Genomic DNA, 15,762 nt, shown 5'->3' with positions numbered 1-15,762 from the left:
ACATCATGGAATGGATAAGCAATGGGTATTGTAGCCTGAGGCTCTAAATAGCCAGTTTTTTTCCCATGTTTAAGCAAGATCAAATTTGCTGGCTCTTGGAGCACTGGAATTTTAAGATGATTTCACCTATGAGGGTCCAATTTTTTGCTTTTATTCATGGCATACTTTTCCTGGACTGACTCTATTAGTATAACTGGTACTAAATCCATAATGAGGTGCTTTTCCCTCCAGATAACTGTGGCAGAAGAGAATGCTGAATGGTTTCTCCGAATAGTTTTGCAAGTTATCTCAGTAAGATCTAATTTTGCATGAGTGTTCAAAAAAGTGTGCAGGAATCACAGATGACTTTATCCTTCCTGGTGTTGGTTTTCTTTGTTTGTTTTTTTTATTTATTTTTATTTTTATTTTAAAGTCTGGGTGGATGCCTAAGTTTCTGTCCGATTTCTGCTATTTTACTTCCTAAGACTTCAGTGAATTCAACAAGACAAATTCACTACCCTGCAGCCATACTACCATGGTCTGTGATCTTGTCAGCTCTCATAAGCTAAACAATTTTAGGTCATCTCATCAGTAGGCTGCACGAATAGAGAGCAAAAAAATCCAAATAACCGATAGATCTTTCTTGTATCAGACAGCAGACACTAACAGTGACCATAATTTCTAGTAGCCCCTTTATTCAGCCAGCTTTTCACATTTATATTTGCACTTGAGTTATGAACAAGAAGTACAGCTTTTCTTTTCAAGGATCCTCTCATTTCTCTGTGAGAATGGCCTCTGATCAAAGCAGAACACATTAAATTATAGTTGCAACTCAGAAAAGCATTTTAGGCAGCTTGTTAAGTCTGTTTTCTCTTTCTATGTTTATTATCTATTTTTGTCGCTCCGTCCCACTATAAAACAATCCCCATATATTACTAAACTCCTTGTTAACCTGTGGTCTTGCAGTGGTACTCACATCCTGGAATCTTTTTATTAATTTGTGGGCGTTTTGAAAAACTTTCCTACAGAATGGAAGTGTCATGCTTTGTCTTGTATTTCTCTTATACAGACTATAAACTCATTAGTAACCTAGTTCTTATCTCTCTTTCTGTGAAGAGGTATGTAATCATAACTATCATATACATTACATAGTAGTAGCAATGTTTTTTACTGATGATTAACAAAATGCTCAACAAGTGAAGATCCCCATGACTGGAAAATGTTATCAGAGAGAGGAAGATAGCTCTAGATAGCTCTAGATAGCTCTGTACTAACAATTCAGTAGCCTACAGCTGGCTTGTTCTGAGTTCAATTTGGGCAGCCTATTCCTAAATGAGCTAATGAAAAATGACCGATTGACATTCCAAAGAGCTTTCTCTCATCAGCATTCAGCATTCCACACAGTAGTATGAGAAGTGAAGAAAACAAACAGAAGACAAAGACAGCAGATAAGAGAGAGCTGTTTAAAAAAAAACCACACACACAAAAAACCAAACACAACAAAAAAACCAAACAAAAAACTCACAACAACAACAACAAAAAAACCCAAAACAACAGAAAAAACCCTTGCTCCGGAGTGCATTCATGCATCTCTTTCTTTTGTCCAAATCACTCTAAGCACAATAATTGGCATGCACGTTATTTGGAGCAGTCATTTGTTTGGTATGCCTGCAGATGTATGCACTAGCCAAATAAAGCTTATAATTGACTATATATGCTAGTTAGAAGCAATTGGTATTGGCAGGGAACTGGAGAAAAATCATCCAGTGGCATGAATTCTCTTCCTATTACAAATGGCAAATGAAGACTCCATTATAATTATACTTCTGTATGTACCCTCTGTTGGCTAAAAATAGATGGGAAAATATTTTAGGACTATTTGATGCTCATTGTCTGCTATGAGCTACTGTGAAAAAAAGCAAGGTATTGTGGTTTAATTGTGGTCCTTGCAAATGCACAGAAACCCAGTATTAAGGGCATCTATGCATCTTTTTGCACTGAAAAACACTTTCAAGATAACAAGTTAGTAATTAGAGATGAAATAGTAAAAGAATCCCACTGAGGACTTCTGGAATGCTCTCAGTTCAGCTTGGTGCTTTTTGTGCCTCATGTGGCCCGCTTGCACTACAGTGACCTCAAAGTATATTATAAAAATGCTTACCCTTCAAACTCTCTTTCCACTCTGCCCACAATTTCTGCTACCACTACATCTATTTCTCAAAGATCAGAAAAACTATATGCAAAAATTTCTGAGCTTCCTAAGTGATTCTTTTTATGACTATGTTTACCTTAGCAGGAAGCGTGGCCCCAACAGGAATGGATTTATAAAGTGAAGAAGCAGTTGGTACTGTGCTCCTGACACCCATGCTCTGTGTATCTCTGGACTATACTTCATGATAATTCTAGTTTGGCACTGAACTCCCATTAACTGACGTGTATTAGAAGCGCACCTGCAATTTCTCTTCCAATTTAGTTTCACATGAAAGGAGAGCTCCATGATTTGAACCCAATGATGGTAAATGGGGATGATCGAGACATTCACCTCAAAATGTGAGGTGAATGTATACATACCCTATAAGAATTAGTAAAACATGTGTCATCTGAATTTAAATTCAAACATATGTATTTCAGAATATGGACAACCATCACTAAACCACTAAACATGCTTTTGCCTCACAGCCTTAAGTGATGCTTGTTTATGAGAAACTATGGTAGGAGTGGCCCAGCAACTGTGTGGGCACCCTGTGTGGGAAAGGGGGGTGCAGTAAATGTCAGGTATGCTTGTGCTGTCTGGTTTGTGCATGCTCAGAAAAGTTCTGGTTCATTGCACCTGAAGTAACTATCTGCTTGAGAGGTTAGTTCAGCCTTAGGGCCTCCTTTAACAGAAAATGAAGACGTGACCTTTAGATTGAGGAGACTATTCTGGTCTATGCTTTCTTGATTTTGATTCATCTTTTCTTCTAACAGTTCAGGTTCTTCAGATGGGGTGGGATGATATCCCTTTTGACTCTCCCTGCTAGCTTCCATTCCATTCCATTCCATTCCATTCCATTCCATTCCATTCCATTCCATTCCCAGCTACCTTGTTTTGGTGCCTTTTGGGAATGTACGTGTACTGCATGGTGTTAAGAAATCACAAATGCAAGTTCTTGATTTAAAGAATAGAAGCTTAAAGGTATTAAGAATTCAATAATTAATTTTAAGAATTCAAGTACCAAGTATTAAGAAATCAAGAAGTAAAGCCTAAAAGTGTGCTACAGCAGATCTTTTCTAATAATGTTGAAATAATCCAAAAGCAAGAACCTTTATACTATGTTGGTTTTTTTTCCCTCCCTGTTTAATGCATTCTGATTTCAATATGAATTGCAGGGACATAAGAGTTTTATTGTTGAAATACATACAGTTTCAGCTCCTCCATTACTCTTTTATCTAACAGGAATAGCGGTGCTGATTTTTATTTTTTTTACGTCAGTTGCACTGAATGAAAGAAATAAATTGTCAAGATGACTGTCAAAATCTACAGAATTCACATTTGGGAATAACTGTACTGTGTTTTGAATACCAGTGTATCCTTGTAGAACTTGCATAAAAAATGACAACAGAGAATAGGTAACTTTAAGCATATCCTACTTCAAATACCTTTCAGGATCACTACCAGAAACTGAAGTGAAAGAGGCAGCAGAAGTATAAATAGTAGAAGCCCAAATGGGAAACAAAAAATCTAAATGTAAACAACTCTTGAGCACAGGACCATATCGAAAAAGCCTAGTCACACTGCTCAAGAGAGGATAATTTACTGGTTTTGAGGAATGACTATGTGTCACTGCTTTTCTCTCTATCATAATTATAAAGAAAAAAACAACTACAACAACACAAACAGTTGGGAAATACATTTTTATGCCTATGTTGAGTTTAAATTGTTGAGAAGGAATATTTTTGCATTACATGATTTGACATAGCTGTTATTAGCCAAGCAAACATAATTTGTAACATTTTCACTGATCCTATCTATAGGCATGGTCCACACGAGTACAGTAAAGGTAAAGTCTTCAAAGCAATGGATGGGTTCTGGTCCTCTTGTCCTCTAAAATTCTTAAGTAATTGTATAATGCATAATTTCTTTACATATTCATAAAATGGTATTGTTAATAAGCCATTCTTATATTCTTGCATGATCTATTTTCCTGTGGATTTCAGTGGGACATTTCAAGTTTCATTTTCCAAAACAGGCTTACATTTGGGCTGGTATATGATATATTTTCCAAAATATAGGCTGATATATGGTGCATTTTCCAAAACAGGCTTACATATAGGCTGGTATATGGTTCAAAATATTAGATGCAGTAATAAAGGCACAAAAGTAGTGAGACCACATATTTAAATGCTAGTTTAGGCTACGCAGAACACCAGCAGTATTGTAAACATTATGTGGGTCAACTGTATGAGTGAACTGCAGTTGTACAAAGGGAACACTGCTGTATTGGGTTTGCGTGGCAAGATCTTTGGGGGAGGGGCGGGCTGCAGGGGTGGCTTCTGTGAGAAGATGCCAGAAGCTTCCCCTATGTCCGATAGAGCCAATGCCAGCTGGCTCCAAGATGGACCTGCCACTGGCCAAAGCCAAGCCAATCAGTGACAGTGGTAGCACCTCTGGCGTAACATTTAAGAAGGGCGAAAAAATTGCTGTGCAACAGCAGTGGGAAGAGAGCTGTGAGAATGTGAGAGAAAAAAATCTGCAGACACCAGAGTGAAGAAGTAAGGGTGAGGAGGTGAGGAGGTGCTCCAGGCACTGGAGCAGAGATTCCCCTGCAGGCCATGGTGAAGACCATGGTGAGGCAGGCTGTCCCCCTGCAGCCCATAGGGGTCCATGGTGGAGCAGATATCCACCTGCAGCCCATGGAGGACCCCATCCTGGAGGAGATGGATGTGCCCGAAGGAGGCTGTGACCCCGTGGAGAGGCCCTGCTGGAGCAGGCTCCTGTCAGGATGTGTGACCCCACAGAGAGGAGTACGTGCTGGAGAAAGTTTTCTGGCAGGACCTGTGACCCCATGGGGGACCAATGCTGGAGCAATCCCTTCCTGAAGGACTGCACCCTGTGGAAGGGACCGACGCTGGAGCAGTTCATGAAGAACTGCAGCCTGTGGGAAGAACCACGTTGGAGAAGAGTTAATGGAGGACTGTTTCCCATGGGTGGGACCCCATGGTGGAGCACGGGAAGGGTGTGAGGAGAAAGGAGCAGCAGAGACAACATGTGATGAATTGACTGCAACCCCCATTCCCCATCACGCATCGCTGCTGGGGGAGGGGAGGTAGAGAATTTGGGAGTGAAGTTGAGCCTGGGAAGAAGGGAAGAGTGAGGGGAAGGTGTTTTAAGATTTGTTTTTTATTTCTCATTATCCTACTCTGATTTAATTGGTAATAAATTAAATTAATTTCCCTAAGTTGAGCTTGTTGCCCATGAGGGTAATTGGTAAGTGATCTACCTGTCCTTATCTCGACCGATGAGCCTTTTGTCATATTTTTTCTCCCCCTGCCCAGTTGAGGAGGGAGAGTGATAGAGCAGCTTGGTGGGCACCTGGTGTGCAGACAAAGTCAACCCACTACAACAGCATGAGTCCATTATCCACTATCCATAGATTTTCCACCATGGAAAACCTCTTTCATCTCAACAATAACTTATGTAAGTGGCAAGTACTGAGCAACAAGTACATCTCATACCTACTGTTAGCAGAAGGCTTCAGATATTCACAACCTTCACATTCCTTGAACGTTTATTAGTGTGAATAATTAGTAGAATATAATTATTGATCGCTTTGAATGACATACATCTGTCTGCTATTTTACAGACTGCATTGATGAAAACATCACAGCATGTAAAGAAGAAAAAAGGTTACTATTTAAGACTGTTTATATTTCCATAAAATTATTATGTTTACTTACAACTGGGCCAGGTGGGCCTTGTGGGCCTTCCCCTCCTTTCAGACCAGCAGGACCCTAAAAAATGTAAAAAAAAAAGCTTAACTCTTACACTGGAAAGTTTAAGAGTTATTTTTCCAACACATGTAATAGGAAAAATGTAAAAATACAAAGGCAAAAGACTGAAAAAAATTCCTTTTGACTTATATAGCCAATGATATTTAACAATGTTGGATTATTGATTTTTGTACTCCTATTGCATTCATTTTTAAGCACAATAGGAGGTTCCATGAAATAAGAGTAGTTAATCCATTGTTTTTTGTATTTAGAAACATGATGTCAATTGTTCTAGTGCTTATATGATACCTGAGCACCTGGAAGGCCTCTCTCTCCAGGGAAACCACGAAGACCTGCTGGTCCATCTTTCCCAGGAATGCCTTGAGGGCCTGGGTCACCCTTGGAAACAAATTACATTTTGATTTTAAAAAAAAGTTTAAAATGCTTATGTTAGTCATTAAATGAGTGACGAAAATGAAATACCAGATCCTAGTTACCATAATGACAAAAAAGATTATGCCCCCACCTATTCACCCATTAATTCTTTTAAGACTTTTAGTACAATAGTCTATCAATATGCTTAAATTTATAACAAGCTTTGACAAAATACAGTATTAGTTACAGAATATAATTAGTGAAAAACACATTAAACCATAAAAGTATGTTTAAAGATAAATTCATTAAAAACTTATAATGCCCATTTAAAATGGAAGGTTGAATAGAACTACATAGTAACTAGATAAGCAATATTCTTCTTGTGCCCCAACGCTGGCCAAAAAGTAAGCAAAGAGCTAAATTTGGTCAGTGAAATTCTGCCTTGTAGCCAGTACTACACACCCTACTTTAAATGCCAATGTACAATTTTCCACCTTGGTGCAATCATCACTACATATTTTCATAGTGAATGTGTGGTATATGTAAACTGGTTTTTCATTGTTTTTTATTACAAAAAATACTAATTATTGGCTTTGGCTCAAGAGAATTCTGATTATTTCAATGGAAGCAGACACAGCTCTAAAATTGGAATCGTCCAAAATCCGTCTGGGTGAAATGTGCTGATTGTGATTTTATATTGTATGTTCTGATTTTGTTCTGCATGATGATTTGAAATTTGAGACTGTCAGCAATTTATCTGTCCCTTCCAATTTGTTCCCCAAAGCCACATCATACCTTAGCACCTTCTTTTCCTGCAGCACCTGGGAGGCCTTGTTCACCTGGTGGGCCAGGAGGACCTGGATGACCTCTTTCACCAATTGGGCCAGTCTCACCAGTAGGACCCTAAGCACAAAAGTAAAACTTCAGTCACCCGAAGGTATTTAATGTCTTGGGGGGTGGTGGGGAGGAGCAGATTCTTAATATCCAGCTGTTATGAGTATTGTTACAAAACAATATTACCATTGGTTAGCATGCATTCCTCCCCTTCCCTCCAGGCAATGCTGACTTATTAAATATCTTTGTCCTATAAAATAAATTTTGCATCGTATTCTGCCTGCAGACACATCTGTACAGCTTCCAAAGAGTGAAATCCTGACCTTGCTCCTTAAGCAATAAGCTTTAAAACACAGTGTGTACCCATGTATGAGAGGAGGTTACAAAAAGGACATGGGAGGGTAATCCGTGTACTATGCTTGTCTTGAAACACTGTCTGTACTGTTATTTTTCTGAATAATACAAATTGGAAGGTAGGAGAATTGAAAGATATCTCTTCAGATTTACTAGCAGAAAATTTTCACTGAGGGAATTAGCTAAAAAAGCTCATGCAATTCAAATGGTTGATTTTGTTGCAAATAAATTAGATGAAATGAAATTTTCATAGTGAATCTCTACACAATCTAAAAGTAACTGAAATTTGGCCTCTGACAAGTTGCATTGCTCTTTCTAAACTATTTCATGGTAGAGAACTCTGCCTTCTTGACTTCTGCAAACCACCAACTTCATAATCACATTAAGAAAACACACAAAAAAGGAAGTGGAAAAGTACTCCTAACATTTGCACTAATGATTACTAAGTACACCTTTCTAAAATTGATATGCATAATTTGTTACAAAAGTTAATATAACCATCAATATGGTCCTTTTAATACAGCAACAGCAACTGCCTTAGCCATAATATAAGCATTATTATTAAGCATTAATAATATAAGCATTAAATATTGGTCTTATGAAGTTAACTATGAAATTAAACGATGTACCTGTGGGCCAACAACGCCACCAGGACCAGGAGGACCAGTTTTTCCTTGAAAACCCTGTGAAATAATTATAGAATACCATGTTACCCAGGACAAGATATAGAAGAACAAAATTCGTATATGTGCTGAAGAGAAAAAAGAGAAATTCCATGTCACACATTCCTTCCTTCAGGAAATAAAAACAAGAAATTCTTTTTTCTTGTGTATACTTAGAAGTGAAATACTGATTAATCTTTCGTATGTCTGTCAGTTACAATATGTCTCAGGTGGTACAGCAGTAAAAATTCCAGTCAGTTTTACAGATCTCTCTAGGTGAACTTGATTAGGCGAGTCTGAATGCATAAGTGATGCAGCTAAAAGACAGCTGAAAATACATTTTTACATATGTACATTATAAATCATAAAGCCAGACATAGAATGCTTTTTAAAGAAAGAGAAGACACAGATAGTGGATTAAGCTGGAGCGGCATTAAAGATAAAGGGGAGGTTAGACAGAAAGAAAATGAAAAGAAATACAGATCCAGGGAAGACGAAGGTTATTCAGAAGTGGTAAAAAAGGCAGCGTGAGTGCCACAAGAAGAATGACGTCAATGAGAAATTGATATGATAGCAAAAATTGGGAAGCAGAGAATAGAAAGATAAAATTTTTGGGACATTTTTTCAGAACACTGGAAAATTTTACAGAATTTTCATTTTCTAATCCAGCCTGTTGTCGTTTGGACTGGGCTGGCCAATAAGCAACCGACAGATGCTCTCTTTAAGCTACTTCTCTCTCTCTCTCTATTCCCCAGAAGAGAAGAGAGAGAAAATAAGGGAGACGCTTATGGGTTGAAAACTACTTTAATGAAATATTAATAATACAAATAAAAAATAATAATATCAAATAAGAAAATAATTAAATATTTATAATATATACAAAATCAATATGGAGCTCCCAGGGTGATGATCACATCACCGTCAGCCACTGGGAAAGTCCCTGATTGGACTCAGTGACGGATGGGAACTGAACTCAGGAACTGGATTCAGGAATGTACGGATCGAGATCAAAGGCAGAAGAACAGACAGAGTCCTCCTCGGACACTGGCCATTGAAGAAAAGGGGCTGACTCCTTGGTTCCCTCAGCTTTATACTGAGCGTGATGCAGATGGGATGCAATACCCTGCTGGTCAGTTTGAGGTCACCTGTCCTGTCCCCTCCTCCCCACAGGTGCGACCTCTCTATGCTGTTCCGCTTCTGACCCTCCAACATGGCACACAGCAAAGTTACCTGACCTTGGTTGTCATAGCAATAAGTATAAGCAAGAGCCTCTCTGTGTACCATTCCTTGGGATTAACTATAACATCAGGTTAAACATCAGGTCTTATCACTCTGGTAGCAGACACTGTCTGAACAATATACTGTTAATTTCAGAGAGATAGGAGAGGCTTAACTGAAAAGTAAAATTACTAAAAATAAAATTGCTTCTGTTTTACCTCAAACCAGGACATAGCCCCAGACTTCTGTCCAAAATTAGTCAATAAGCTGAATGACAACCTCACTTTGTAGTAGCACTGTTCAATGTATCTTTAAAATGTGCTAAATTATTTCTTTCAAATATTGGAAGTGTGTTGCCACATAAAGTTAGGAGAGTGCATTCACTGCTGTAACGCGCCTAGGATTCCACATAGTATCCTCTGCCTAACAGCCTACACCTGCCTCCTGCTCTGCTCACCTATGTAAAAACAAAGGTGTCATCTGGCCCATATTTCTTATAAACGTTGGGCCCTGCTCAGCATTCCTCTGGGCACAGTCTCACTGGCAGTTGCCCCATTCCATCAGATCCAGTTTAAACTTTCTTTACCTTCCTCTATCTGATTCTCTTTTTGCTGCCAGCCATATGTTATCACAGTTCAGTTTGGCCCATAACTGTTTAGGCACTCTCCCTCAGACGTCTGAAATGATCCAGACTAAAAACAAATACAAAAGTCCCCTTTTGGTCTGACTGAAAATCAGAACTGCTACAGATGGAATCATTCATGTCCCTTCCTTTACACAGTCAAAGTTTCTTCTGAAGCCTATTGTAAGGAAACAAAAAGGAACATTGAATATTACTTATTTCCTGAAAGTATCTTGAGAAGACCTGCTATACCCAGGTTTGCAGAATGCAGGGATACCTCGCAGTACATTCAGTGATTCTTGATGCTAATGATGATTTTACTACTCGGTTTTCTCTCTTATGTCACCAACTTATCTATTCCTACAGAATCAGATTTGTAAAAGTAATAAGCAAAGGAGATTTCGGCAGCAAATACTGAAGATGACCTGAACATCCCATGGGTTCATCTAAAATATTTAGTGTTAAAAAATTTACACTAATGTCTCGTGTGTGTTTGTAAGTACCTAATTAGCCTCCTTTTTTATTATTTTCTATGAAAGACAATTTAATAAAAATTAGTTTATTAACAGAATAAGGAGGTCCTTGATTAATTCTAATAGATGAAAGAGCTGGTACATTTCTATTTTATCCTTTCATAGGCATGAAACACTAAATTCTTGCATAACACCACACAATCTAATAATCTCTGCATCAGATGCCTCCTGCCAATCTGAGATTGATATCACTGAAATTGATAATCACTTCTAAGGAGGAACTAGCTTGCTATTGGTTTTCAGTATCTAGTTTATTCCTATATTTATATTCCAAATTATTTATCATGATGTTACTTTTCCTTTGTCTAGAATTTCAGCAAACAATGGCAGTTTTTCAAAGTGCATATGGCTTATTGGGGGAAGAGGCTGTAGCCTTTTCTCCACTAATACTTACCTCAGTTGCTATCTACATATGCTTATTATTCCATAAGCAAGCTGCAGAGTGCAATCTGGGAATCTGGCTCTCTAATTTGTTAAGCTTGAGTATGTCTCTGCCTTATTCCCTAATTGCTGTAATGCCCACATGCACCACTGAACTTTAATGAGATATACGCCTTAATAAGAAACAGAATTCTTAAGACCCCGATTTACCAGTGAGTGTAATGAACGTTTTCCGATTTATGCATTTTTTAAAAATATGAGATGGAAATATTAATCAAAAAAAAGTCAACAAGTCGACTTTTTGTTTTTAAAAAAATCTGTTTATCTACAAAAACATGAGAACCCATGCGTGAAAAATATTTTTAAAATAATTCTGGCCCACCTATACATATACACAGGGCAGAAAACAATGCTAATGAAAAGCTGCATTTGCTCTGAAGTTACTTAAGTTTTATATCAATCTAACTCTACTAAACCCAAAGGAGATACAAAATTAGAGAACCATACTATTGACTGAACCCAGAGGGACCTGGTCCAAACATCACAGAGTAGCATAGTCCATAGCTTCATTGTATCTTTCATTTCTGGTCATGAGGGAAATAAGAAATCACGGAATCATGGTTGAGGTTTGAAGGGACATTTGGTCTAACTGCCCTGCTCAAGCAGGGACACTGAGAGCTGGTTGCCCAAGAATATGTCCAGATGGCTTTTGAATATCTCCAAGGATGGAGACTCTGCAGTCTCTCTGGGTCATCTCTTTCAGTGATGTCACCCTCACAGTGGAGAAGCGTTTCTTGATGTTCAGATGGAACCTCCTTTGTTCCAGTTTATGCCCGTTGCCTCTTGTCCTGTCACTGGGCACCACTTTTCAGAAGCATGCCTCCATCTTCTTTACACCCTCCCTTCAGGTATTTATATACTTTGATAAGAATCGAACTGGGTCTTCTTTTCTCTAGGCTGAACAGTCCCAGCTCTATCAGTCTTTTTTCATAGGAGAGATGCCCCAGTCCCTTAATGGCCCTTAACTGGCCTCTCTCCAGTAGCTTGCTGCCTCTAGTACGGAGGAGCCCAGAATGGGACACAATACTCCTGGCCTCAGCAGGGCTGAGCAAAATGGAATGATCACCCTACTGCAGGCCAGGATACCATTGGCATTGTTTGCTGTAATGGCACATTGCTGGATCATGTTCAAACAAATAAGATTAAAGGGAAAATAGTAGCTGTGCTTTTTCTTATCAGACTAAAGAACAATTTTGAGCATCCTGCATTCTAAACAGACTAGTCTTTGCAGCAACAAAGTCAATAATGTTTCTCTCACACACAAAAAATGGTATTATTATTGCAAAGCATTACAATGCTACAGCGGTAGCAGAAGAAAATACAGTTTTTCGGAATGATGTGTTACTCCAAGCTCTGTGCTCCCCCTTCCAGCAATGGAACTGACTCAGCAGTCACTAACAGATTCCCAGTGAAGTTGGAACCCAAACCACATTCTACATACTGAGAAAATTTCTCTCTAAATTAATTTATGGCTTCCTCTAGCTCTGAAAAATCCAAGTAAGAATTTTAATTTTTTTCAGTGGGATATGAGCAAGGTTTTGGCACTACAGAAATAGAGAGGGTTTTTTAAAAATAATTCCATTAACATTGTTACATGTTAATTTTTTCATTTTGCTGCCAGAATTTAATCATTGTGATTCTTAGGGGGATTACATAGGGTATAGTTTCAAAATTTAAGATTTCTTTTACAGGTTGAATCGTTCCTGATCCTACTTTCCAAAGGTGTTGTCTTTTTGAATTTCCTAGCTGCTTACATTTAATAAGACTTTTTATTATGTTATTATTTATGTCAGATGGCATTCAGTGAGAAAAGAACTATATAGTAATTGCCTGACAAATCTTTATTAAAATTGAGATCTGAGTATTTCTTTTACTTCTATTGACTATTTAAGCTCATTGTGATGTTACTAACCAAGCATAGCAAAGAATAACCTCACTCTTGAAGCATGGAAACAAAATAAAGCTTTCTCATGCCCAACCTACTAAGCATAAGAAAACTGCAGTTTTTTAACTTCTTAGTGCCAGCCTCTTCCCCTTTTCTCTGTTGTCTGTTTCTTTAGCTTTGATAACACAATCATGGCCTTTGGAGGTTTACAACACTAACACAGTACAGTACATTTACTTACAGTCTCACCCCGCTGTCCTGGGTGCCCAGGCAAGCCGTCTTTTCCAGGTGGCCCCTGAAATTGTAAAATACGTAAATCAAAGCATTTCTTAGCCATCCTGAATTCTGAAAAAAAGGATGCAATTAGCTGTAAGAATCTCTGATCTCTTTTTTTGTTTTCTAGACTAGTCTTCAGTACAGCTTAACTGCTGCTGTATCAGTTAGCTGTGATTTTAATAATACATCTTCCTTGTGTACTCCCTGATGTGTGTTGGCAATTGCTTGGAGAGTGACTGTCAGGCTGTCAAATGCATAAATGTTCAAAATAGATTTCTGTAAATTCAGAACTCATGGAAAGTCTGTATACTTTCCTTCCATTTTTCTTTGCTAAATGACTCAGTTAACATAAAGCTAAGCATTACAGGAGTATTTGATGAAATTTCAGGTTTTGGCATTGGAAATGAAATAAAATAAAAACTGCATGGGTGAAAAAAATCACAGGTGGTTTGATGCTTTTGTACTTATTCCACATGAGCAGAAACACACTAAAAGAGCAGTATAACTAGTTCAGGCTGCAGCTCAAATGTGCTATTACTTCTATACATTTCTGCCACTAATGAATGCCTCTTTAATTTTTTCCTCACCGATTCAATTGTTAAAAGAAAATATACACCAGCAAAGTAATATTTTGCTTAAAGTCAGTCTGTCACCTGGACATTGGCATCAACATACCAGAATATGTGCAGTTTAGTATATTATGCTAAATGTCATAAAAGCTGCACCGATGATCATTTTGAATATGTGAGTTCTTGTCTAAGCCTTAAAACTCAATAAGCATAGTTGTAACCTATACATAAACCGTCCCTTAAATAAATCTTCAAATACTAACTTCAGAAACATTATTGCAGATACTTAAATAAAAATATACTTACTGGAGGTCCCTTTGGTCCAGGGAATCCAACAGGTCCCTGAGGTCCTTGTGGTCCCTAGTATAAAGGCAACCAAACACATGAAGTTTTACTCTAGCTGCTGTGACACTGGATTGAAAAGTTTGCTTCAATTATAAAATATATCAACTTTGATTATAAAATATATGAACTCTGTACATAATGTCTGGTTATAAGCATAAAGCCTCAGCGCCACTGCCATAAATATTGGTAGCAACAATTGACATGCATAGACATTGGAGGGGATTTCCTGAAAGCAATACTGCCTGTGAAAGAATGTAGCAAGAAAAAAGAAAAACTACTTATATAAAGTATACCTGCATCTGACCCCTGAAACTGTGCATAAGAAAGTAGGAATCAACTGAGAGTAAGAAACATTGTTTTCTGTGTTGCATATAACATGGGAATTAATTAATAGTCTGGTGGTCCTTTAAACTTGGAGTCCAACATTCATCTTTGGCAGTTCTTACACTCTAACAATACTTTGAGCCAGTACAACAGTACAAACTTCCAAATAGAATAAACCTTCCAGAGCTACCAGGGACTAAATACAACATTCTTGCTATCATGAAAAATAGCTGAGAGAGACAGCTGAAAAAAAAACCATGATGCATGAACATTGTATTTATATAGTTTTGTATATACACATATATATGGAGAGAGAAAATTTTCATGCAGCATGGTTTTATAAATTTAGGTAAAGATGATCATGTGAGTTAGTGCATTGTGTATGGATATGTACGAGTATATACATATACATGTGTACATACATGTATGTCCACATACATCTATACACATAGATATTTACACAAAGTACTAGCTTACATGACTGCTTCTAAAGTTGTCACCAGACAAAACGGAGGCCAGCTTTTAAAATCTATTGCCAATATGTTGAAAGGGAATATGTCAGTTTATTAAAATAATTTTTCCTGTTTAGTTTTTAGTTTGCCAAGTCAAAGAGTAGCAACCTGAAAAACCTTATCTATTCTACATGATGCCACAGGAGAGCCATGTACTGTAGTCATATACTGCAAGATTTATCCTATTCTACTTGGTATATGATGTCTGCTTTTGCTAAGACATCAGCTATGTTACGTTAGAAATGTTGGTTTGAAATTTGATGCAAAAGACTTGAAGCAGAAGGCCGCATCTCCCGAATTATGCTACCCTTTTGCTCTGTATAAAGCACCATAAGGTCCATCAGCCTCATTAATTACAGCCCAGGCTCACTTCCAGAGCATGGCTGCCTCCTGCAGTAGGTGAAACAGTGTGCAAATGTAGCTGTGGGAGAGGATCCCTTCTGCCCAGCGGGGGAGAATTTGCCCTTATGTGAATATTATTCGAGGGCAGACCTTGATTATACTGTAATACTAAATCTCAGTCAACTAAGAAGTGCTAGGTAAAGGAAGGAATTTTTGTGATTTTACTGCACTATCCATCATTTTTATTTTCTCTTCCAAAACAGGTGTAAGGTTGTTTCTGAAACCTCCATAACACACAAATATGCTCATGTGAGGGTTGTTGTTTTTCTCCTATGAAGACAGGCTGAGAGAGATGGGGGTTTCAGCCTGGAGAAGAGAAGGCTCTGAGGAGACCTTATAGCAGCCTCCCAGTACCTAAAGGGGGGGCCTACAGGAGAGATGGGGAGGGACTCTTTATCAGGGAGTGTAGCAATAGGATGAGGGTAATGATTTCAAACTGAAAGAGGGGAGATTTAGATTAG

At 38.0% G+C, this 15,762-nt stretch overlaps 1 protein-coding gene across 3 annotated transcripts in view; it reads right to left on the bottom strand.

Annotated features, from left to right (window-relative positions):
* The window catches only part of COL11A1 (collagen type XI alpha 1 chain), a 161,527-nt gene that overhangs the window by 47,035 nt on the left and 98,730 nt on the right, over window positions 1-15,762 (bottom strand). For all 3 annotated transcript variants that reach the window (XM_074597969.1, XM_074597971.1, XM_074597970.1), the window contains 6 exons: window positions 14,025-14,078; window positions 13,115-13,168; window positions 8,142-8,195; window positions 7,120-7,227; window positions 6,259-6,348; window positions 5,917-5,970 (listed from right to left, as the gene is read on the bottom strand). In XM_074597969.1, the coding sequence (XP_074454070.1) occupies window positions 5,917-5,970; window positions 6,259-6,348; window positions 7,120-7,227; window positions 8,142-8,195; window positions 13,115-13,168; window positions 14,025-14,078 (414 nt within the window). The remainder of the gene's footprint in view (window positions 1-5,916; window positions 5,971-6,258; window positions 6,349-7,119; window positions 7,228-8,141; window positions 8,196-13,114; window positions 13,169-14,024; window positions 14,079-15,762) is intronic.

This window comes from Larus michahellis, chromosome 8 (genome assembly GCF_964199755.1).
Source record: "Larus michahellis chromosome 8, bLarMic1.1, whole genome shotgun sequence".
Classification (NCBI taxonomy): Eukaryota; Metazoa; Chordata; class Aves; order Charadriiformes; family Laridae; genus Larus; species Larus michahellis.
This window is presented reverse-complemented; position numbering and strand designations above follow the sequence as displayed.